Source organism: Phallusia mammillata, chromosome 8, assembly GCF_965637545.1.
Source record: "Phallusia mammillata chromosome 8, kaPhaMamm4.hap1.1, whole genome shotgun sequence".
NCBI classification, from domain to species: domain Eukaryota; kingdom Metazoa; phylum Chordata; class Ascidiacea; order Phlebobranchia; family Ascidiidae; genus Phallusia; species Phallusia mammillata.
In genome coordinates, this window is record NC_137259.1 from 3,267,914 (window position 1) to 3,289,958 (window position 22,045).

Sequence of the window (22,045 nt, forward strand, 5' to 3'; positions counted from 1 at the left end):
GTCATGTTGTTAATGTGTGTAGGTGTGTAGTTTTTGTATTTGTCAAATTGTTGCCTGCAGTTTGTTAGTCGATTACTTTTTGATGGTGTGTGTGTGTGTGTGTGTGTGTGTGTGTGTTTGTTGTGTTTATTTGCGTGTTTTTTATCGTGTAAGTCTGTCTGTTGGTTACATGTTTACCTTTGTTGTGCAAATAAAGATTTGAAACATCCTTACCAGGTGCCGTGGATCTTGATGCGATCACTGATCCAATTCACAGAAAGGCAGTTGAAGCAATGATCAACAATTTCGGTCAAACACCAACACAACTTCTCAGGGAAGCTCATCCACGTAGAATGAGTTCAGAAGAAGCTACCAGGAAAGTTGCTAGCGGCAGAATTATGTCAACTCTTAGTGTTGGAGACGTAAAGACTCCCAATGTATTGGATCAGCCAGACCAACTGAAGTCTTTCTTCGTCGAGGTTTGTTAACTGTTTGTAATTACTTATATAGCCTCTGTTCTAGTGCTAATTTTAAACTGACAGTGCGCCTAGGTTTTGTCCTTCCTGTTAACATACGATTTACCTTGATGAAATTTGCATGACTGACTTTTTACCGTCATATTTTTTTCAATATGTATACTTAATGTAGCTGATTTATATTTATATTTGTATTTAAATGTCAAATGTTTATTGATTCAATTTAAATAAGAGTAGTATACGTTTTTTTCCATTTAAATTAGAGTAATATATGTTCACACTTCCATTTAAACAAGGTTATAATAAGATAACAATACTTTATTTAAACAAAGGGTAATATAAATTTACACAACTCTATGCATAAAAGAATGATATAAGTTAGCACTTTTCTATTTGAATAGGAGTAATAAATGTTTAAGGGTTGAAATCTTTTATAATTTCAGATCATGAACAACAACGAGCCGCTGGTCTACGTATCGGTTCCTCGCAGCCAATCACATTCGTTCATTCAGTCAGGCATGCCGGATGCCATGGTAACAGTGAGCGAGGGTAGCGTGATTGGATTACATGGTTGGCTTCCATACGACCGAAGCATCACGAATTATTTCACGTTCGAGAAAGACCCCGCAGTGGATCATGCGTAAGTTTAATTCGATACAGTTACGTGTGTTTTGGAAGCGTTTTTTTATGATGTTGCAAAAAATCAATTAAATGAAAAATCAGCTTTAGATGGTGCCTTGTTGAATATTTGCGTGAATGCACATGTTAAAAGGATCTTTTAGGGCAATATGGTCTTAACTAATGTTTCAGGTTGAATGGGTTGTATGCTGAAATTGACCCTTTAAGAAATGATCTGAAACTGAAAGTTTTTTGTTAAAAACGACCAACACCGGTAGCAAGTGATCAGTAATTCCCGATTCTTACTTATAAACATATTTTCTTGCAGCAAATTGCGGAAAACAGTGAAAGGGCTCCTTTCGCCCGGTTTGCACCTTTCACCAAATCTTTTCCTCGTAACACACGATGCAAAGTTTCTATTGGTCGGTGGTTACTGGGACAACAGTATACGCGTCATGACTGTGCGTGGGAAGATGGTCACGTGTCTTGTACGTCATCTCGGTAAGACGCGTTGCTTGGTTCATTTTTGAGTTTGAATTTAATGTGGTTTAAGCATGTCTCCTTTACAGATGTTGTTACCTGTTTGGCGCTGGACCACACTGGAGGGTATCTTATCTCTGGGTCTTATGACACAACTTGCATTGTTTGGAAGGTTGGTTACCTCAGTTTTATTATCATGTAGTGAGATTTTCTTTTTCGCACAATGACCTTTTGTGTTCGTTTTTTATATTCTACTGAAGAAACTGTTTTATTATGGGTCCCCTTCCCTGAAGGGGACACATATTGTTTTTGTCCGTATTTTTTTTTTTTTTTCTTTTTTCTTTTTTCTTTTTTTCTTTTTTCTGTCTAACGCTGGTTTGTAACGCTCGTTTGGTAAAGGAAGAGTGCTTCAAATTTATTCAAATTTGGACATATGTTAGTTATTAATCCAACCTTGATCCTCCAGAAGTTTGACCCCGAATTACCCAGCGGCTCACCCACAGGCCCCCGAAACGTAAAATTTTTAACGCTGGTTTGTAACGCTCGTTTGGTAAAGAAAGAGTGCTTCAAATTTATTCAAATTTAAACATATGTTAGTTATTAATCCAACCTTGATCCTCCAGAAGTTTGACCCCGAATTAACCAGCGGTTCACCCACAGGCCCCCGAAACGTAAAATTTTAACGCTGGTGTGTATTTGGTAAAGAAAGAGTGCTTCAAATTTATTTAAACTTGGACATATGTTAGTTATTAATCCAACCTTGATCCTCCGGAAGTTTGACCCCGAATTACCCAGCGGTTCACCCACAAGCCCCCGAAACGTAAATGTGTGTAACGCTCGTTTGGTCAAGAAAGACACTGTAGGCAGAAGTACCAAGAGAGTAACTCACTGGTTTGCGATAGCGGGAGGGCTCAGCTTGACGTCGGACAGACGTTTTACGAGACGTCGTTTCGGTGATTAGAAATCAGCTGTTTTGTACAGCAATGCTATGTCGTTTTATTAAGTTATCACTCACATTTTTAGTTTTGGCGAAGGTTTTACACCTATGACGTGATTTAAACCTAATAAGCGTGCTTCGGTTTTTGTACATGTCAAGCAAAACTTTGTAAAGATGAAAAAATAAACTTGACTTTTTTGCAAAATAAATGTTTTTTTAAATGCTCGTTTTTAGGGTGGCCGCCGCATGATCACGGGTTACTTAAGGTTAACTAGTAGATATTACAAACACAGTTCAGTACTTTCTTTCGTCATAACGTAGCGTTTTTTTGACAATCAATTTAGGAATCAATACTCAAGGCATGTATAAATTAGGCTTAACGGTATTGTTGAACACCAAGGACGGCGTGCTATTGAAAACGGTGTCAAAAGGTCAAACAGTCGTTTGGCGTGTGCATCCTGAGAGGTTACTACAGGTCAATGGTACTTGTTTTGCGAAACAAAGTTAAATGAAAAACAATTTGTTATGACAATATCTGGGTCAAAGCAAGAGATTAAATTAAAGTATTTGTTACGTTTTTTTAATGTTTTTGTAATTACATGACAATAATAGTGCAAAAAGAATACGAACAAATTTTTTTATTGTTGGGTTGATGCTTTCTAAAAATTTGTCCTTAACAACCCAAAAATCACCGCAACATTTGTTTACTGTAAATCTGCACAAACACGCGTGTGGGGACCCATTAGTTTTTGTTTGCAAAAACAATCATATGTGTAGATCAAATGATGTGTATAGTAAATTGGTAAATATCGTATAGAATATATAAAATGGAAGTATATCAGAAAGCCACTCTTCTAGTTTTAATTTAATCAAGCAGTTATATCATGACTTAAAAGTGAAATTCTCTGACGATATAACACAACATACAGTCGCCATTATAAACTAAGCAAACCTTTATTATATCGAAACAGGTGTTTTAACGACGTTGCAATTTTAAGAAGTGATATAGTAATCAATTTTGTTGTAACCATAGCAACTTCAACGTAAAAGCATGAAGCCAATAAATAATAAGCTGCAGACTGTGACACTGTTTCGACCAATAAGGTCTCATCAGTGCAACTTGTGAAGAGGGAACGGCCGTATTGGCTGATGTAGCCATCACTTTGGTTCCCAAGCAGTTATTTGGCCATTGTGAGCTTGTTTCCTCTGTGGTATATGCCTAGTTGTGGTATCGCACAGAATAGGTGAGGCATGACTTTTAAGCCTCTTACTCTCAACAAACTGGAGTGCCGTTGGATGGCTACATTAGCCAATGTGGCCGATCTTTTTTCACCAGCTGCACTGATGAGACCTTTTAGATCAAAACAGTGTGTACTGTCTGTAGCATAGCAACTTGTTTTATCACTGATCATGACTTTCTTGATTTGCTTTACTTTTTAGATTTCGACACAAGGTGGCATCACAGGCAGCCTTTCCGCTCATCTGGTTCACATCCTCTACGGTCACGATGACGTAGTAACGTGTGTCGTCATCAACACTGAGCTTGACGTAGCGCTGTCGTCATCCAAGGTACAACACCTAAAAAATCTTGTTCAATCTTCAAATATTGGACAAGAATCACTCAATCTAATGTAACAGAATTTGTACACATATATACCCGTATAGTTTGGTTATTAGGACGCGAATTCTTCAGATTTTTGTGTCGTGTTTTTAAATCGCACCCAAGAACTTTTTATGGTCTAGCCCAAATGGGCCCAATTTTTTATTTCTGACACATAAATGTTACACGTACAGGACGGAACTTGTGTAATACACACAGTACACAAGGGCAACTACGTACGTACCATCCGTCCCGCTGTTACGAACCCGAAGATTTACAACGTACCGAGTATAGCGCTCTCCGAAGAAGGAAAGATTGTGCTTTACGCGAGAAGCAAGAAAGATTCTGGAGAGGTCAGTGCTTTGCTGTTTAACGTAGCTTTAATACGTTTTTTGAATTGAGTTTTAACCTAATGACTTGTGACGAGTCAAAGCAACTATTGAAATATTTTTGTTGGTCAGCTTAATAGAAGTTTGTTACATGAAATGTTTAACTTTTGTCTAATTCCCTTCAATTACCGCTATAGACATAAAATAACGACATCCAATAAAACAGTTTAACTAAATCCTCTCATAAATACATAATAACACTGCAGTATTCATAAATCAAAAAAAAAAGAACATAAATATTTTTTCTTTTTTATGTTTTTCAATCATTAGCACTGTTGGGACCACTGTTTAACATTCGGTTACCTTGCAGGCCTCCAAAACGTTTTTTTGCAAGCACTGTTTTTAAAAGTTCTAGAAATTTTATTTATGAGATGTTCAAAGAGTTTGAAACTACAAAACTGAGTAATCTCTAAAGTTAATCAAATTTGCCAAATTGACTGGAAATCGTAAACGTTGGTATTTAAATTGTGTCCACATTTTGGTGACACTTGTGTCTATTTTTGACTTTAGGAGAAACATTTTCTTCACCTTTATTCAATAAACGGGCAGCACCTGGCACTCGACTGCTTGGAGTCTAGGCTGGGTCACATGACCATATGCGGTGAACACGTGGTTACTGGTGACATACATGGTGTTCTGCTTATACGAGAACTTGTCAAGTAAGTAACATAACACTGTATGCACTACAAACCAGTTAAATTTATTATACACAGTGAACCTCGGTTAATCCGGACCCGTTTAGACCGGAAAATTTGTCTGGACGGATTAACCGAATTTAGTTGAACCGAGCTTTGCATCCCTAACTTACGTTAATAATAGTCAAAATACCCACATTCTGTTTATTATGTCTATTTCAATTTTTAGTTGTATTCAAATAGTAAATAGGACAAGTAGTTACCCATTCTTTATACTATATTAACCTTATGAAGCTATAACCCTAGATACTGTTTGTTTAAGAATAATTGATTGATCTGCATGAACTATTCACATAACGTATGGTTGTAATAATATAAAATTCTTTAGTTTATTTTGTATTTTGTTAAACTTATGGTTTGAAATTACCACCAATGACCCAAAAAATCTCAGCAAACTCAATTTTTTTTTCAGCTTCAACGAAATATCCCATCTTGCTCTTCAGCGGCCAATTACGTGTGTCTTCGTCACAAAAGGGATGTCCCATATATTTGCCTGTCTACGCGACGGCAAGCTTATAATAGTAGGGGTGGACCGGCCCCCTAAGTCACGTGGACTTTTTGCGTCACAGTAATGACGTCACCGATATGACGTAGCTGTTTCTTGTTCTCTTTATGCTTTTATAGGTTTTATTGTGGTCTCAATTGCTAAGCAGGTTTATCTGTGTAGAAAAAATATGCAATCGACGTGTGTTGTGATGTTTTCTGTTGTTTCTGATTTCTTGAATTCATTTGTTTAAGTTGGTTTGACAATTTCGAAACCTCTGTATTTTGAAAGCACTTACATAAAAGAAATATAATGCAGATTATCATTCCACAGTTGCTTACTATGGGGTTGCTTTTAAGCAAATCGGTTTTAAGCGTGCAAAGTAGTTAGAACTTGGCATATTTAATCTGATATTAATCTTACTAGCTTGGTTTCTGTTTGAAAATCACAGACCAAAATTCACATAACATCCTAAAACAGAGCATGTTTTCTGCGGTACAATTCCCCTTGTTTTAAGTATGGTTCCAATCATATACGCCAAACATGCGACCAAATGCACTTGCAGCTGTCCAATTTGGATTTGTGTTTTTTTATGCGCCAAAGTTTTAGAAATCAGGCTTTTTACGCACATTTTTCGCTTGTTTCTTCCTAAACCTAAAGTCAACTATGTAGCATTGTGTTTGTGTGCAAATATTTATACTTAAATGGGTAAAACATGCTTTACACATTAGGCAGCAAAATGTAGTACACTGTTTTCATCGAATCCTAGATGATGACGTGGCACTATGACGTATTTGTGGCGTCACACACTTATGACGTCATCTGACTTTTTCGATTTTTTTAACTACGAAGTATCCTAAACTTTACAAATTATCCTAAACAATCATTTATGACGTCACAGACATTGTGACATCACCAACGTATACGTCACAATGTCGGGTCCCAATCTGTAACGTCATTGTGACGCAGGACGGCGACGGTGTGCAATAATCACCTGTAAAACTGTGGACACACGTATAGCAGTTTTGAGTTTCTTGACAACAATGCACGATGTGGTTTATTTTCGAGATTTTTCGCACAATTTAATTTGTTATTGTTGGGACAATCCCTGTGTAGTTTGTGTGCTTGTTTTTGTTGCTTTTTACACACTATTTCCTACATACATTTATACATATATATTCAAACGTATCTTTTCTTCTGTGGCTTGCACTCTTTGTGTTGGTTGAATTTTTTCCGCGCCCTCGTACAGCGACGACCAATCACGTTCGCTTGTTTTCCCGCCCTGAGCTTTCAATTAAGTCACTCTTCGAGACAATAAAACGAACGTAGTATCTGATGAATTTTAAGACGCAGAAAGTAAATTTGCTTATGAATCTAAATATGTAACCTTACTATCAGATAAGCGCAGTTAATATGTAGTGTAGTTAAAGCTGTAAGATTGTAGATTACGTCAAGCAAGCTCAGGAATTACCAAATTTCACAGACAAATTGCAGATCTGTCTATTAGACTAGATATTTCTTTAAGCTGTTGTGTTAAAGTGCGGAAATTATCATAAATATCCTTGCACGCCAAGCCTTTGAGGGTTTTAAATCAATACTGTGTTGTTTTTTCAAATGTTAAAAGAAATTAAAGCTTCACCCACCACAATACATGAATGTTTTTTTAATGGACATCTGGTAAGTAAGACATTGTCACAACAATTTTGGCATTTCCTAAAATCTAATATTCTTGTTGTTTTAAGGCTGTATCGTGGTGTGATGTGACGAACAAATTCTGTCTTTAGGATCTGACAATGTCCGAGTGAGATGCATATCGCATGCAAAATGAAGTTGTGCGTTTTTACTCTTTTCTGTTTGTATTTTATGATTGTTACTGCAGCATTTGATCTTGGTAAGTAGGTTACCTTTAATAAACTTGTCATTCTATGTAAGACCGTAAGAACAATATACCAATATCTTAAAATAAAAAAATTGTTTAAAAGTTTCGTCGTTTTTGCGTAAACGGGTGAAGTTGGAATGTGTTATCAGATTAGTTGTCATTTGTGTCTTGCATACACACCAAATATATTACTGCAAACAGTAACGTCATACTCTTGAACGAATTCTTACATAAGTATCAATTTTCTTGGTCATTGTGCATAAACAGCAACCTATAATTAACTAGTACATTTGTTGTTTTGTGACCATTCATTATTTAAAGTTTGTAATTGTTTTCTCGATTCTTTCTAATGTGAAATCGGGTATGCAAAGCTCGTATATGTACAAAGCGATATACGTTTTTATTTTGGCAAATACCAAAGTATTCCTACAATAACTTGTATAATTAATGATGGCATGAGTTGTTGCTAAAACATTTGATAATTAACCATTTTGATTTTTTGCGAATTCATGAGAATTAACAACAGAACTTTTTTTCAGATTGCGGCATTGACAAGTTTCATCGTGAAAACTGTTGGACAACTGAAGGCACGAATGCAACAGAGGAAATTTGTCTGGAAAACCCGTTGTGTTGTTGGGACTCGACATGGGAAGGAGTTCCAATGTGTTACTTCGCGATTGGACGTAAGTTGACCAAAAGTAACCTAACGTAACCTATAGGCATAAATAGCGCTGTAAGTAAAGGACAAGAGTTAGGTTAGCACGTATTGTCGATTTATAAAAAAGTTATTTAATATTTTTTCACAACGAAGATTTGTATAGTTATTAACATGCTTGTGGAAACAAATTTGGGATGTTTATTCCGGCGTTAATTTAAAATTTTGTACACTTAATAAGTGTATCAAATAAATTTGGAGTTCAAAGGGTCAGTACAAAACCTTTTAATGAGTAAACGAAATAAAAAGATTAGACCTTTTATTAAGACCGATTTTAAGATTTGTGATACTGGATGAAAGATTACAATAATGCATTAAAATTCACAAACAATATTAAGCTGCTGACAGTATACACTTATTCAAACTATCAGATATCATCAGTGCATCTTGAGACATTGTCTGTATAGGCTAGTAAAGTCACAATACAGCACACCAGTTTGTGCACTGGTAAGACTTTATAGGTCGAAAAATTGCACTGCCTGCTACAGCATACTTATCATGCTATGGCCCTAGCTTTATATTGTGATGAATATTTTAAACACAATGTACGATGTTTATTGCTTTGCAGCTACCACTACCACTGAAACGACAGCTCCAGTAACTTCACCTGCATCAGTGAAGCAAATGACCACTGCTAGCAGCGATATGTCACCTGCAATGACATCATTAACTGCTGAACCTGGCTTAGGTGGAAATACTGCCAGCAGCGATACGTCACCGGTGATGACATCATCGACTGTTGGGCTCGACTTTGGTGATAATCTTGATCGAGAATTGGAAAGAATTTTATCTGACACAGAAAATTCGACAGTGGGTGGAAAATTGATTATGTAACTTGTTGGCATCAATTGGATTTTTACTTATTCAAATAGAACAAATAAACAAATAAATAATAAAGATGGAAATATACATTAAATAGTCATGGCAAAGTCACTATTAAGTAAACTCAAAACAAAAGATCAAACTGAACAAACTATTTAACGCCTTAACATTTTCACATACAATAATCAGTTATATATGGAAATTAAAAATAGCAAAGTAAGCACTAAACTGTAAATGCAACGAGTAATCAGCTGTTAAGGCGCTAATAAAACAAATCAACACGAATAACTGTTGTTTTTTCAGCCTCAAATGCTTTCTGATCTTCTCACTTCAAGCATACAAGATGGACAAGAAAACATAACCGCTACTCTTGACAAAGTTTTGTCTGCAGCAATAGCGCTCTCTGGTGGCGCACGTAACATTAGCACTGCACAGAGAGTAGATGAGTGGTTGAATTTCTACGATAAACTACTAAATATTTCCGGATTAAAAACCGTTTCTACTGCAAAGGTTGACCTAAAACTGTTTGTTACTCATTTTCTAAACAATCTTTATTGCTTACTATTTTAGAATAATTTAGTTTTTGAAACGTTATTGAGTGAATTTTATTCTGACTTCAGAAAATATGAATATCTTTGCAGGTCTACTTATAAAGTGACCTATATTTTTCAGATGTTTCTCAATTCGTCGAGTCAAGTACTTATCGATGAACTTTTGACCCCCAATGCAACAATAAACCAATCAGCAGCAAGCTCTGTCGTCATAAGCTTGGAGAAATACGCCATTGCTATGGCAACTACGTTACTAAGCAACGACCAAACACCCTTGGTTCTTTCGTACAAGTGAGTTATCTCAAACCAAAAAGTTGATACCACTGGTTATCTAGCTAGTTTTGTGTAGACAATGTGTATTTTGGAAAAAGGTAGCAACGGTTGAATGCACGAATCTCGTCTAAAAACCTGCCTAATGGCAAACACGTTATATTTTACATCCGCTGAACTTTTACTCATTCTTTTTTATTAGACACAACAACTTCAGTTTCTGCCAAACCGGTGCCACGTCATCAGAGTGTGACGTCACAAACGACTACGTCACGTCCAGTGTTGACTCAAAAATTGATTCCTATCAAGTTACACGGGTGGCGTATAATTTCGTCAGCGACGCTTTCTTGCCCTCGGCCGAGTTTGAGGGCTCGGTTGCATCTTTGGGGAGTCCCCTGTTTTCGGTTGCTCTTCACCGCGACGAAGAAATGCTCGATTCGGCTCAGATCAACTTGACCTTTCAGAAGGTAATTAAAGGTCAATAATTAAAGATTGAGTTATGACAAAGCGTAAAACTATGAAAAATCAATACAGAGGTTCTCAACCGGGGTAAATTTACCTCGGAGAGGCAAATTTGGCAAGTGAAGGAGTCAAATAAAAGTAAACAAATTTTTGATACATAAGGTTTTCAAAATAAAAAGGTTAAACATATGGGTGTAAATTTTAAAAGGAAAACGTTTTAATGCTTATACAAGGGGTTTGCAAACTTAGTGTTTTTATTTTTTTGCTTTTTTTTGCGACCCAAATTTTGTCGTCGCCAAGTTTCTGAAAATAAAATATTAAAATGTTTATTACATTATACAAGCAATTACTTGTTGCGCCACGGAATAAAAGAATTATTATTGGTCTGGGTCTCTAGTTGTCTTATACGACTCTGGCTTAAACTAAGCAAGGATAAAATTGATTTTCCTTCAAATCAGAGTTATTTTTACAAAATCAAACCCATTATGTCGACACAAAATCGATTATGTTTGAACAGACGAGCGACAACATTTCAATCTGCGCTTTCATCAATTCCACAACTGGCAGTTGGTCCAGCTCAGGTTGCACTATGACGTCACAAACGCCTACGTCAGCCAGCTGCTCCTGTAATCACAACACTTCATTTGCATTGCTATTTCTGCATTCCGATATTCAGGTTGTATACTTTGCTTGGTAATCCGCCGAAATGTCAAACAGTAGGAGACAAATTGTGTTGAAAAGATACGGATTTCTAATTGGCAGTAATATTTGATAAGGGTGTGCAAAAATAACAAAAAATGCAAACAATTATTACTGATGAAAAAAACTTATTTTTCAGATAGTAGAATGTTACTTATTCCGACAAATTTTTAACGTTTATCGGTCGTAATAAAATTTTGAATGAGTAATGAATTCTTTTATCAATAATAATACACATGCCATCCAATCAATTTGTTTTCAATTTACGACGACAACAGAAGATGCAAAATGGCATACTTGTGACTTCCGGCCTTGAACTATACAGTTAAGGATGGTGCGAAAACAAAACCCTCAAAATATTAACCTTAAGATTAACTTGAAAATTTGCTACGTTTATGAATATGTTTTTTTAATATAGATAAGCGAACAGGAGGAACAAATATTCAACATCATCACGTTCATCGGATGTGGGACTTCCATTACAGCTCTTCTCCTTACGATCTTCACTTTCCTGTATCTCAAGCTAACAAGGGTCAAAGTAAGTTAAAATATTCTGTGACGTGTATAAATGACCTCAAAATGGACTGTGACGTCATTAACAACTGTTACTAAAATTGTTAGTGCTGACTGGGTTGCAACCAGGCCCCTCACCAAATTATGTGTGTTTTTCCTTGTTAACAACAGTTTTGTATGTAAAAATTTATGTATATGAATAGGTATGTTCCTAGTTTAGGCCATAGCCACATAAAACCTCAATCTACCCCTGACCGGAGTTTTGATGCCATAAAAACTTATCTATAGTACAGACGAGTATTGCTCTTCCAGCAGTTTTCATTATAAACAACCGACGTGTCAACAACCCATACCAAACGCCTTTATCACGATAAATGTTTGCGACAAAAACTGCTGGAAAAGTATTACTTGTTTATACATTATGCATCAACATCCTATTTAGAGTATGTTTTATAAACTTAATTTGAACATTATTTGTGTTTTTAGAGAATTGTGCTGCACTTGAACCTTGCTGCCACCTTGTGTCTGGGACAGATTGTTTTGCTGATCGGAAACACCGTTGCCACAGGAACGGTGAGTATTATCGGTAATAATCTAAGATAAACAAATAACTAATTTATAACGTTCATAAAACCAGCGATTACAGCACACTCATATAGAATCCCTGATATGATCCTGTCGTGGGGTAGTCCTGGCATATAGCAAAAAAATATTCTAACTGTCAATCGGTCTTCACTAACAAAACTAGAGGCCTAATATTTAATACGAATCTTGAATTAACTGTCGACATCTATAAAGTAAATTATAACTCGTAAAGATCCGTCTTACTAAAACAATGATCAACTATTGAGCTTGTTGTTAAAGGTCCAGTGCAAAGTGATAGCGATCCTCATTCATTTCTTCTTCATGGCTTCGTTTTCATGGATGCTGATGGAAGGAATTCTTCTCTATTATCAGTCGGTCAGGGCTGTGGCTGGTCAAGTCAACTTTAATGTCGTCATAGGTGAACTCGAATGAACTATCGACTTTGTTAACTATTTTCTTTCACAAGCATTAAGCTTATTTGTTAACCACAACCCTTCTTTTTTAAACTGAAGGTTTTTCTAAAAAGCATTTAAATCCGAAAGGGTTATTGTAACTACTTTTTTTGAAGAAAATTAACCTTGTTATTGGAACAGACGCTATATCATAATTCATTACAACTTAATAACACTATTTGAGTATATTTAATCAAGTTAAATGTCAATTCAAAAATATATACATCAGCAAACAGGCAAACAACCTGAAACCAGCAAAATAGAACGTGGTTTGTGCTTTGTTAACCAAACTCTGTGTTTGTTGTACAGCTTTCGGCTGGCTTCTTCCATTCGTGATTGTGGGGGTTTCCCTTGCCGCTGGTTACAACGGATACGGACAGGATCGGGGCTGTTGGTTGTCCGTCAACAATGGACTCATCTGGGCTTTTATCGGACCCGCGCTCGGTTTTATATTGGTTGGTAAAACATAACCTTTAACTTTTTTACGAATGAATAGTAGAAATAATTAAAAAAACAAAACCAAGTCCTTAAAAGGTGTCAATTGTTTTAGAAAAAAACAAAATAGCTTAATGACAGGTGACCGAAACAATCAAAGTTGATGACGTCACGTAACTATGATGTCATTTGTCTCATGAACCAACAACAAACAAAAGTGGTGCAACTACATTAGAAAGTTCCTTTATTCCAATATTGCGAAGCAACGTTTATGCCGGTTGTGACGTCATACAGTCATGACGTAACACGTTATAAGCATTCAAGGGTCTTCACGTCACATATAAACAATACTTTGTCATAACTGAACACATTAACAGGTTGACTGCCAAGTACGAGTTATCTCGTAGTTGCCGATCTAGCCAGGCTTGCCAGATCCGAGTATATTCGTAGTAGACTTATTTGATTGGAACGCGCTTAAAACGAACTGGCGTCTCGAACTAACGTTGTGGATGCGTTGTGGCAACACCGAGACACCCATACCCCAGCATGTTACCTACGAGTTAACTCGTAGCATGGCACACAAAATATTTCGACCTGATTTTGACCTGATTTCAGAACGCCATCAAAACATGTTTGGCAAATTTGAGCACAACATAGGAATATCCCTTGGCAGTCAACGTGTTAAAGAATTTTTTCTGTGTTTTACAGATAAACTTGATTTTGATGGTAATGATCATTCACGTGTTCATGAAACTGAAAACAAACAGCAAAGGTGGAGAATGGCTTCGAGCAAAACGCACAATCCGTGCCATCGTGGTTCTTACCCCATTGCTCGGGATTACGTGGCTTTTCGGTGTACTGGCAGTTGATGATTCGACGAAATGGTTTCTGTACCTTTTTAGCATCTTTAACTCTTTCCAGGTGAAAATACCTATTTTTTGTTGATATTGCTGTAATCTACCGTGCCTTTTTTCAAGTACATTCAAGTGACAAGAAAACAGAATCACCCAACACAACTTACATAAAACTTACGCATGGTATAAACAGCATTTTGCGTTGTTAAAAAACACTTATGACGCGTATTTCTCCAGCTAAGTTAAAAAATATTGAAATTTGAAACAATATTTCTCTTAAAAGCACCTGCTGTCAGCTTACACTTGTCAAATCAACTAATAAACAAATCGCAATTTCAAACTATGGTTGTTATTTTTGGATCACTTATATTTTTGCCTAAATTTTGACAAAAATTAAACGTTTTATTGTTTAATTTATTAATTATTTTTGTTTTATTTTAGGGTCTTTTCATCTTCATACTGCATTGCCTGCGTAACGAAGATGTACGAAAGAGCTTTGTAAAGAAATACCGGAAATCGGTGAATGGAATGGGACCGTTCTTCAGCACCATAGCGCCCAGTAGCGGCAAATCTGGAAGCACATTTGTCAAAACCAACACCTCTCACTTTACCTCAACCCCTCGTATGCCGCATAAGGTGAAAAACACGCGTAATAGTTATAGAATGACCAAAAGGATTTGTAGTTTTATTTACTTGTTTTAACTTCCAAGCCTAACACGAACATACTACCATTTCGTAGCTTGCTTAAATCGAATTATATGTCACTCCATAAACACAAAAAGTCCTAATTGACTGAAATTAAATTTGAGTCGGATAAAGCAATGGCTTGTGGGACCTAATCCCTTAGCGAAAATACTTCAACTCAGTGGAACCATTTGGGTTGAACTGAATTAAGGTAACTAATAACGAAAGGCGAAACAACGAAATAACGGACTTACAATGAGACAGGTACGCATTTAGGTTTTGTCTGCCTTCCGACAATAAAAATAAAACAAACAAACTCTCTACACAACTTTGTTTTGCAGCCAAGCTGGTAAACAGAAGAATACAACAGAAGAATAAACAACAACACAAAGAGCAACAACTTTTCCTTGCTACGTAACTTACGTTGAAGAAATTGTGTCGACCCACCATAACATTAGTATTAGTATTGTTGTGTCTTTAGTGTTTCTAGGTTGTGCATAGTCTTGCCGAGAAAGTAGTTTGTGTCAATAAATTGTAAAAAGTTTTTTAGCAGTTGATTCTTTCTGTTGAAGTAGGCTTAAATTCGGTACGTTTTACTTGTTTGTTCATGTTTGGTCAACAAATGCATAAGTAAAGTGACAACTGCTACAAAATAAACAGTTTTCGCACAATTTAAACCGCCATGAATTAAAAAGAGGTCTAGACAATGTTCAAGTAATTTTTGCAATAAAACTCAAAAAGATAAAAATAAAACATAACCATAAATTCATAACTGGGATCAGCCCTGAAGCGTCTATGTAGACCAGCGATCACAGCACACTCACATGTAAACCAGGCCCATTGAAGGCGCCATACCGAATCAGCCGGTTTTCTGAACGTGTCCCTAAGGTACAACACCCAACTACCGTTGCACCGGAAACCAGTGGCAAAAGACTACAAATAGTCACCAACAAAAGCCTAAATTAGTTTATCATCTCCGGGATGCACAAGGAAAATGATTTAAACAAATAGTCACCAACAAAAGCCTAAATTAGTTTATCATCTCCGGGATGCACGAGGAAAATGATTTAAACAAATAGTCACCAACAAAAGCCTAAATTAGTTTATCATCTCCGGGATGCACGAGGAAAATGATTTAAAGCATTTACCCTGAAAATTACACCGCCCGGTAACGAACTCCACACGAACCGGCACCGGGCCGTACTGCCGTATACCGCAGCAAAATAAAAAAGTTAAATGATGTAATGTTTTGTAATGTGACAGTAAAGTAAGTGTCAATTTGTTTCATGATATTTTTAACAAACACTATCAACGTTTTACAAAAATGGGTCTTTATGTCACCCTTGTAACCAGTAATTCCTAATTTTATAAGGAAACAAATTAAAACAACACGTGATTTAGGAAACACTTCTTCTGTTTCGTAAACTATTGACTAAATTGTCCGCAATCGCGCATTTAACAGGAAGGGCTATAACAAAGCAAACTGCTGTGCAAGGAACAATTTCAATGCAATGTAAGTGAGTGCAAACACAGACTGCACACATTGAGATAAGAATTGTGGGTACCACAAATTTTTCAAGCCTTTTTTGTTGGACAATAATTAAGCCACTGTATCCGCTGATGACTGTATGCAGTGTTTCTCTCCTAACTGACCACGAAACTTGGTTGCGTTGCTCGTTTTGTAGTTGAAATAAACCTTATCGATGTGAAAATGGAACAGCCGATTAACAAACAAAATAGCATGCAAGTAGAAGAAAACAGGTAAGGTTTTTTTTTTTTTTTGAGCACAACAAAGGTATTGGCGCTCGCTTACGGGAGGAGGGGGAACGCCGCTGCCCCGGGTGATACGTCGAAAACCACGTGATAAAAAGTTATAGCGTTTGTGAACTGCCCAATCTTTGTTCTAACTGTCTCTTTCGCAAGGATAACGACTGTCTAGTTTTAACCGTAAAAACAACAACGCTCATTGTTACGTTCCAAACGTAAGGTTAGTACTTATAAAAATTCACTTGTTAGCTTGTCAAAAGTTTCTGGCAGTTTAGGACATTGTTTTAAGTACACTAAACTTTAAAATTAATATTGCGTCACATACAACTCACTACGTCAAAGAGGCGACACGGTGTAAACGAAAAAAACGACTTTAAAACGATTTTTGTAATGGCTAGGCCAGAAGTGCATGCGCTTTGTTGCGTGAAATCAAAGCATTTTTGTATTAGTTATTACAGAGAAAATAAATGTTATAGATAATAGTAATTTGCGACGTGAGGTGACCTCCGAGCTAAATCTTTTTTGTCTTTATTGTTCCGCCTCCCCGTAATTTCGGCGGATCAAATTTTTTTGTAATGTGCATTGCGGCGTTACCGCGCACAAACATGCGTTGGATTGCAACACTAGCAGAAGGGCCTGGCGGTGGAATTATGGTGTGTAAACCAAATGTAGCGAGGTGTTTATTCGAGGTACATCGTAATAGAATAACACAATTTGCGAATACGCTGCATAAGACGAGAGTCAGAGAAAGAAGGCAATCTGTCCGGTTCGCTGTAGTATGAAAGCACACGATAACGGTAGTGAGAGAGGCCGCTACATACCCCCCCTCCAGAAACGGACATAATAAAATTAACACATAAAACGCGACGGAGTGCGAATTTGACGCGTGCGCTTGTGTTCCAGGACAGGAACGGGTTCGGGAGGAACCGGATCGGGCGGTGCTGAAGTATGCGAAAATGCAAGCTTTAACGTAGTCTCCCCATATGTAGCGACAGGAAATGAATTTGGTATTTCATGACGTCATATAATATGGCATACCCGGGAAAAAATTAAAGTCGGCGCCTATGCATACGATGTCTATGATTAGGATTTTTCAACAAATGGCGCGAAGCACTTGACTAAATGCTGTTCTGCGAAGACGTGTATGTTGCACATATTAAATTTTATGCTCTTGTAGGCAACAGGATAATTTAGTGAGCTTTGCGTTCGTCTTGCAAACACACTTTGTGTATTCGCTTAAAAACATGTCCATCATCAAAATCACTAGGACATCAAAACTTATTAGCTGGTCAATATCTTAAGTTCAACTTTCTTAAGCTGTTCGGTTCTTAACAATAAAATGGACAATCCTTTTATCTTTCTGTCTTCATTGGCTTGTCTAAATTCATATAGCAGTAACTTCCAGTAGCGGAATGTTTTATTTATAATTATATGAAAAGGTTGCTAAAATTAAAACAACATTTTCAGGAAAGGCAGTAACAGAAACCTGTACCTCTCATCATGTGCAGTGCTTGTGGGGTCAATATGTGCTGGTCTGGTACTTGGAATGTCATCTCCTTTGATTCCAGCCATACAGAATGACACAAGTGCCAATGCTTTAACAGTCAGTGAAAAAGAGGCTGCCTGGATTGGGGTAAAACAATTTTTTGCCTAAATTTTTGTACACTGTGCTCTTAGTGCTATTATAACTAAGTGGTGTAATATGCCACTTGTCATTTGTCTGTGAAAACGTAAGCAATAATGTTTTACCACAAATTGAAATCTGCAGATTGTACCACTTAAGTAAACAAGTTATTGCAACTAAATCTTGTTTATGTATATCCAATGCTGACAATGTGATCTAAACAATACATAGAGTAATAGGAACATAACACATACACTTGGTAATGCAGGTTAGTTGTGCTGATCAAGTAATAATCTTGGCAATGCAGTACAATCATGCATCGCTTTTGAGATTACTTTTTTACTAAGCACCTAACCCTGATAAATAACTTGCAATAGCTTGGTAAAATAATATGTGCATACTTTGCTGCTTTAGTCCATCCTTCAGCTGGGAGCAATACCAGGAGGCATTGTAGGTGGTTTAATGATACAATCCCTGGGTAGAAAACGTACAGCTGTCCTCTCAGGATTGCCATATGTCGCTGGATTTATGGTAAACACATGCCTATGGGTTACACTGCTCGGTAGACTTGCCTTACTACAAAGTTTGTTTCACAGCTTATATCTTTTGCAACCAATGTTTGGATGATATATGCAGGAAGATTTGTGAACGGTTGTTCCTTAGCCACCACAACCCTTTTGGTTGCTGTAAGTAAAAGACTGTCAATAGTCCTAGGTGACTGAGACTGTGGTGGTATGGGCAACAATTCTTTTTTTTGACTATGGAAGTTTTTTAGACCTACATTAGTGAAATTTCCACTAAAAGCTTGAGAGGGTTACTTTGCTCTGGAGGTCAACTTGGCATAACTGTTGGAGTTTTTATTATTTTTGCTTTTGGTAAGCAGGTACATGCAATTTATAATTTACTTTATTTTACGTCACTTAATACACATTGCTTTTTATTTGTTATTATCAGGAGGCATATTTACTTGGAGGTGGATGTCGTTTGTGGTAGCCAGTTTTCCAGTTTTTATGTCAATTTTTTGTTTGTTTATTCCTGAATCTCCAAGGTATCTGTTGCTTAAAAATAAACCAAAGAAAGCTGCAAAAACCCTACAAATGCTTCGAGGGGAAATGGTACAAAAATGTTTTTGAGATTTTGTTTGAATTATTCAACAAGATTTTGTTTCCTTTGCAGGCAGATATTTCAGGTGAACTATGTGAATTGAAAGAAGCAATAGAACTAAATTCAGAATCTTCATGGAAAGAGATTTTCTTAACACCCTCGCTTCGCATTCCGTTCCTATTATCACTTACTCTTATGTTTCTCCAACAAACTAGTGGAATTAACTGTGTCACATTTTTCCTGGGCAGCATATTTCAGGTATATCCTGCCTGGTTCTTTAAAAAAACTTTTTACAAGATTACTGTACATACTTTCTTATATTGTTTGTTTGCTAAAGAGATTCGGTAAATATCAATTTCTAACATCAATGCATGCTCTAATGCAGTGGTTCTCAAACTTATACTGATTGCGTACCACCTGGCAACTTTTTCTATTGCTGTGTACCGCCTACATCTTATTTAAATAGGTAGACTAAGAGTTCTTCTTGACTACACTAGCTAATTTATGAAACAAGCATGTTATCAATTTCTAAAAAAATGTCCGAGACATTGGTTCTGCCAAAAAAACAGGACTGATTAGTTGGATCAGTTGAGTAGCAGTTCTTGATGTGATTTGAATTAAGTATAGCAGAAAGCTACTTGCATACCACCTGAAAAGCCGTGACATACCACTAGTGGTACATGTACCACAGTTTAAGAACCACTGCTCCTTGTATTAAACAGGTCTTGTATTTGAATGGCCAATGACTTGCCATAACCACTGCTTATTAACTGGTTTTGTTGCCCATCACATTTGGCAGTGGATAAAAGATTTGAACTCGCTCAAAAATACACAAATGACAGATAGGTGTCTGCAATTGGTCTTGTAAATTTTGACACTGGTTATCCCAGTGGTTCACCCACAAGCTACATATTACAGAAAATGTAAAAAATGACTTTACTTCTTAAAGCATGTACATCTCTAAAGTTTTTCCCTTATCGATTGGTATATTGCAGTGTTTTAAACAATCATTTGAGTTTTGTTTTGCTTATGGTTAGTTTGTGGTTGAAGCTATTTTCATTTTTTAGAGTGCTGGTTTTACAACAAAGATGGAGCTGCTTTTGCCTCAATTACTAATGTCTGGTACACAAGTGATCTTTACAACTATTTCAAGTTGTTTCATGGATCGACTTGGCAAGTACAGAACAGGGGTTTGGCATTTTAGGAAAGTCTGTTTAATTGCAAATTCTGTTTGATTGAATAATAAATCTTAAATTTAAAGTATCCTAAATTTATAATATATTTTTGTTAATTGTGCAAGTGGCCCAGCACAACACAAAACGGAGTTACCAAAATTGGGTTGGTAATTATTTTGGTGCCCAATGTATATTTTATCATTTAGGTCGCAAGTTATTGTTGTCATTGAGTGGAAGTTTTATGGCAGTTAGTGCTGCAACATTTGGTGCTTATTTTGTCTTGAAAGAAAATGAAGGTACTACTGTAATTTTAAAAACTCTTTAATAAAGTAAGTCGTGTGTGTTTAAAAACGATTGAAGAAAATTTTAATTTGATGCATTTTTGTATCTGGCTTAAAATAAAAGAAGTTTATACTCCAAGTGGTTTTTAACTTGTGAGTAGCAACACACCTTGGGAGTTGTTTGCCATTTCACTGGGGGTCACAGAGGCTTTGATAAACAATAAAAAGTAACTGTCTCAAACTTTCTAATTTATCTTACACTTATCATTTGCAAAGTGTTATGTTTTGGTATATTTAAACCTTTCTTTTTTGTAAATCAAACTTTTATCCAGTTATTGTGAAAAAGAGTAATGGAATTTTTGGCAATGGGTCTTCAATTACCTTGGCTTGCTAAACTGCCAGATGAAAAAGTTTGAAAACCACTGCTCTAACTGTACATTCTGACTTGGTTAAATTTATCTTGTTTTGATGCAGGTGAATTTACCTGGTTGGCTTTCACTAGTGTTATGGTGTACATAGCAGCATTTTCATTGGGAATTGGTGCAGTGCCGTGGGTTTTTGCCTCTGAAACAATTCCTGTTCGTGCAAAGGGCAAATGTGGTGGAAGTTTATCTGCTTTCAGTTCCATCAGTGCATTTGTTATTACATCAGTATTCTATGATCTCCAGGTTTGGATGGTGAGCTTCTATGTTGTGCATTTCTGTGTTATAAAATTTATTTTTTGTAGAATGCCATTACAACACAAGGGACATTTTGGCTCTTCAGCGGATGTTGCATTGTAATAGTGCTCTTTACAATTTTTTTACTACCTGAGACCAAGGGAAAAAGCCTGGAAGAAATAGAAAGATCTTATGAAAGAAAAAATGCACCCCATCCAAACAAAATCAATTTATGAAGCTGTATTTCAGATTGTGTTGTAAATCCACCTCCAAAAATGCTTTAAGTCATTATGTTTTTTTAGTTTGGTTTGTAGTATGTTGTTGGTTGAACTGCTGGTAAATAAAATGTTACTTTTCCCAAAACAAAACTGCCCTCTTTGTCTGTAAATTGATCAGTAAAGTTGTCACTTGTTCTGTTTTGGTACTGCACCTCATTAAGCCAATTTTTGTTTATCAACTGTCTTTGCAATAAATTTGTTTAGTTTCGGTTTTCTTTGCCAAGACTTTTTCTGTACTGACTACCATAATAAATATACCACCTAAAAAAAGCTTTGAAGTTCTGCCAGCAAAGTTTCGGTTGGGTATACAAATACAAGATATGCTTGTATAAACTAATATTAACAAAACGTTTGGTAACTTTGCTCTGTGGAATCATATATAGCCTGGTGATTGCACAATCTCTTTACAGAAAAACAACTGCTATTCTTACTGGCTTGCTATATGTTGGTGGCCAAGTCTTGGTCTTTATGCTTTTTTAAACTGACGTTTTTTTAGCAGCGATGTATGAATGATCGTTTGCTTTTACCTCAAGGCAGCTATGTTTTTCGTATCTGCTTCATGTATGCTGTGTGATCAG

At 36.4% G+C, this 22,045-nt stretch overlaps 3 protein-coding genes across 8 annotated transcripts in view; all 3 read left to right on the forward strand.

The window, feature by feature from the left end:
* LOC145203948 (neurobeachin-like protein 1) overlaps positions 1 to 6,994 on the forward strand; it is a 40,380-nt gene extending 33,386 nt beyond the window's left edge. For all 3 annotated transcript variants that reach the window (XM_080076324.1, XM_080076325.1, XM_080076327.1), the window contains 8 exons: positions 217 to 458; positions 899 to 1,095; positions 1,402 to 1,574; positions 1,643 to 1,725; positions 3,931 to 4,059; positions 4,285 to 4,443; positions 4,990 to 5,138; positions 5,587 to 6,994. In XM_080076324.1, coding sequence (XP_079932450.1) covers positions 217 to 458; positions 899 to 1,095; positions 1,402 to 1,574; positions 1,643 to 1,725; positions 3,931 to 4,059; positions 4,285 to 4,443; positions 4,990 to 5,138; positions 5,587 to 5,746 — 1,292 coding nt within the window. In that variant the 3' untranslated portion in view covers positions 5,747 to 6,994. The remainder of the gene's footprint in view (positions 1 to 216; positions 459 to 898; positions 1,096 to 1,401; positions 1,575 to 1,642; positions 1,726 to 3,930; positions 4,060 to 4,284; positions 4,444 to 4,989; positions 5,139 to 5,586) is intronic.
* A 527-nt stretch (positions 6,995 to 7,521) lies between these two features.
* Positions 7,522 to 15,241, forward strand: LOC145204630 (adhesion G protein-coupled receptor E5-like). Its single transcript, XM_080077220.1, has 14 exons — positions 7,522 to 7,549; positions 8,077 to 8,220; positions 8,821 to 9,062; positions 9,378 to 9,584; positions 9,747 to 9,916; positions 10,098 to 10,362; positions 10,875 to 11,033; positions 11,475 to 11,594; positions 12,056 to 12,142; positions 12,434 to 12,572; positions 12,916 to 13,061; positions 13,750 to 13,962; positions 14,337 to 14,531; positions 14,921 to 15,241. The coding sequence occupies exons 1-14, from the start codon at positions 7,522 to 7,524 to the stop codon at positions 14,930 to 14,932; spliced, it is 2,127 nt and encodes a 708-aa protein (XP_079933346.1). The 3' UTR covers positions 14,933 to 15,241.
* A 958-nt stretch (positions 15,242 to 16,199) lies between these two features.
* Positions 16,200 to 21,677, forward strand: LOC145205211 (solute carrier family 2, facilitated glucose transporter member 8-like). 4 transcript variants are annotated; one of them, XM_080077880.1, is made up of 11 exons: positions 16,200 to 16,340; positions 17,814 to 17,979; positions 18,385 to 18,501; positions 18,567 to 18,656; positions 18,746 to 18,845; positions 18,925 to 19,085; positions 19,147 to 19,332; positions 20,142 to 20,247; positions 20,456 to 20,545; positions 21,005 to 21,198; positions 21,258 to 21,677. In XM_080077880.1, the coding sequence occupies exons 1-11, from the start codon at positions 16,291 to 16,293 to the stop codon at positions 21,423 to 21,425; spliced, it is 1,428 nt and encodes a 475-aa protein (XP_079934006.1). In that variant the 5' UTR covers positions 16,200 to 16,290; the 3' UTR covers positions 21,426 to 21,677. The 4 variants fall into 4 exon arrangements, with proteins under 4 accessions (XP_079934006.1, XP_079934007.1, XP_079934008.1 ...); XM_080077881.1 differs by lacking the exon at positions 16,200 to 16,340 and adding an exon at positions 17,231 to 17,488; XM_080077882.1 differs by lacking the exon at positions 16,200 to 16,340 and adding an exon at positions 17,523 to 17,634.
* Positions 21,678 to 22,045: the final 368 nt, after the last annotated feature.

Bases quoted from the DNA above. Each gene is read 5' to 3' on its own strand.
- LOC145204630 (XM_080077220.1), top strand. From the start codon at position 7,522: ATGATTGTTACTGCAGCATTTGATCTTG. The intron at 8,221-8,820 runs GTAAGTTGACCA...ATTGCTTTGCAG, and splicing joins GTGTTACTTCGCGATTGGAC to CTACCACTACCACTGAAACG. The intron at 12,143-12,433 runs GTGAGTATTATC...TTGTTGTTAAAG, and splicing joins ACACCGTTGCCACAGGAACG to GTCCAGTGCAAAGTGATAGC.
- LOC145205211 (XM_080077879.1), top strand. From the start codon at position 17,686: ATGGACAATCCTTTTATCTTTCTGTCTTCATTGGCTTGTCTAAATTCA. The intron at 20,248-20,455 runs GCAAGTACAGAA...TTTATCATTTAG, and splicing joins TTGTTTCATGGATCGACTTG to GTCGCAAGTTATTGTTGTCA. The intron at 21,199-21,257 runs GTTTGGATGGTG...TATTTTTTGTAG, and splicing joins CAGTATTCTATGATCTCCAG to AATGCCATTACAACACAAGG.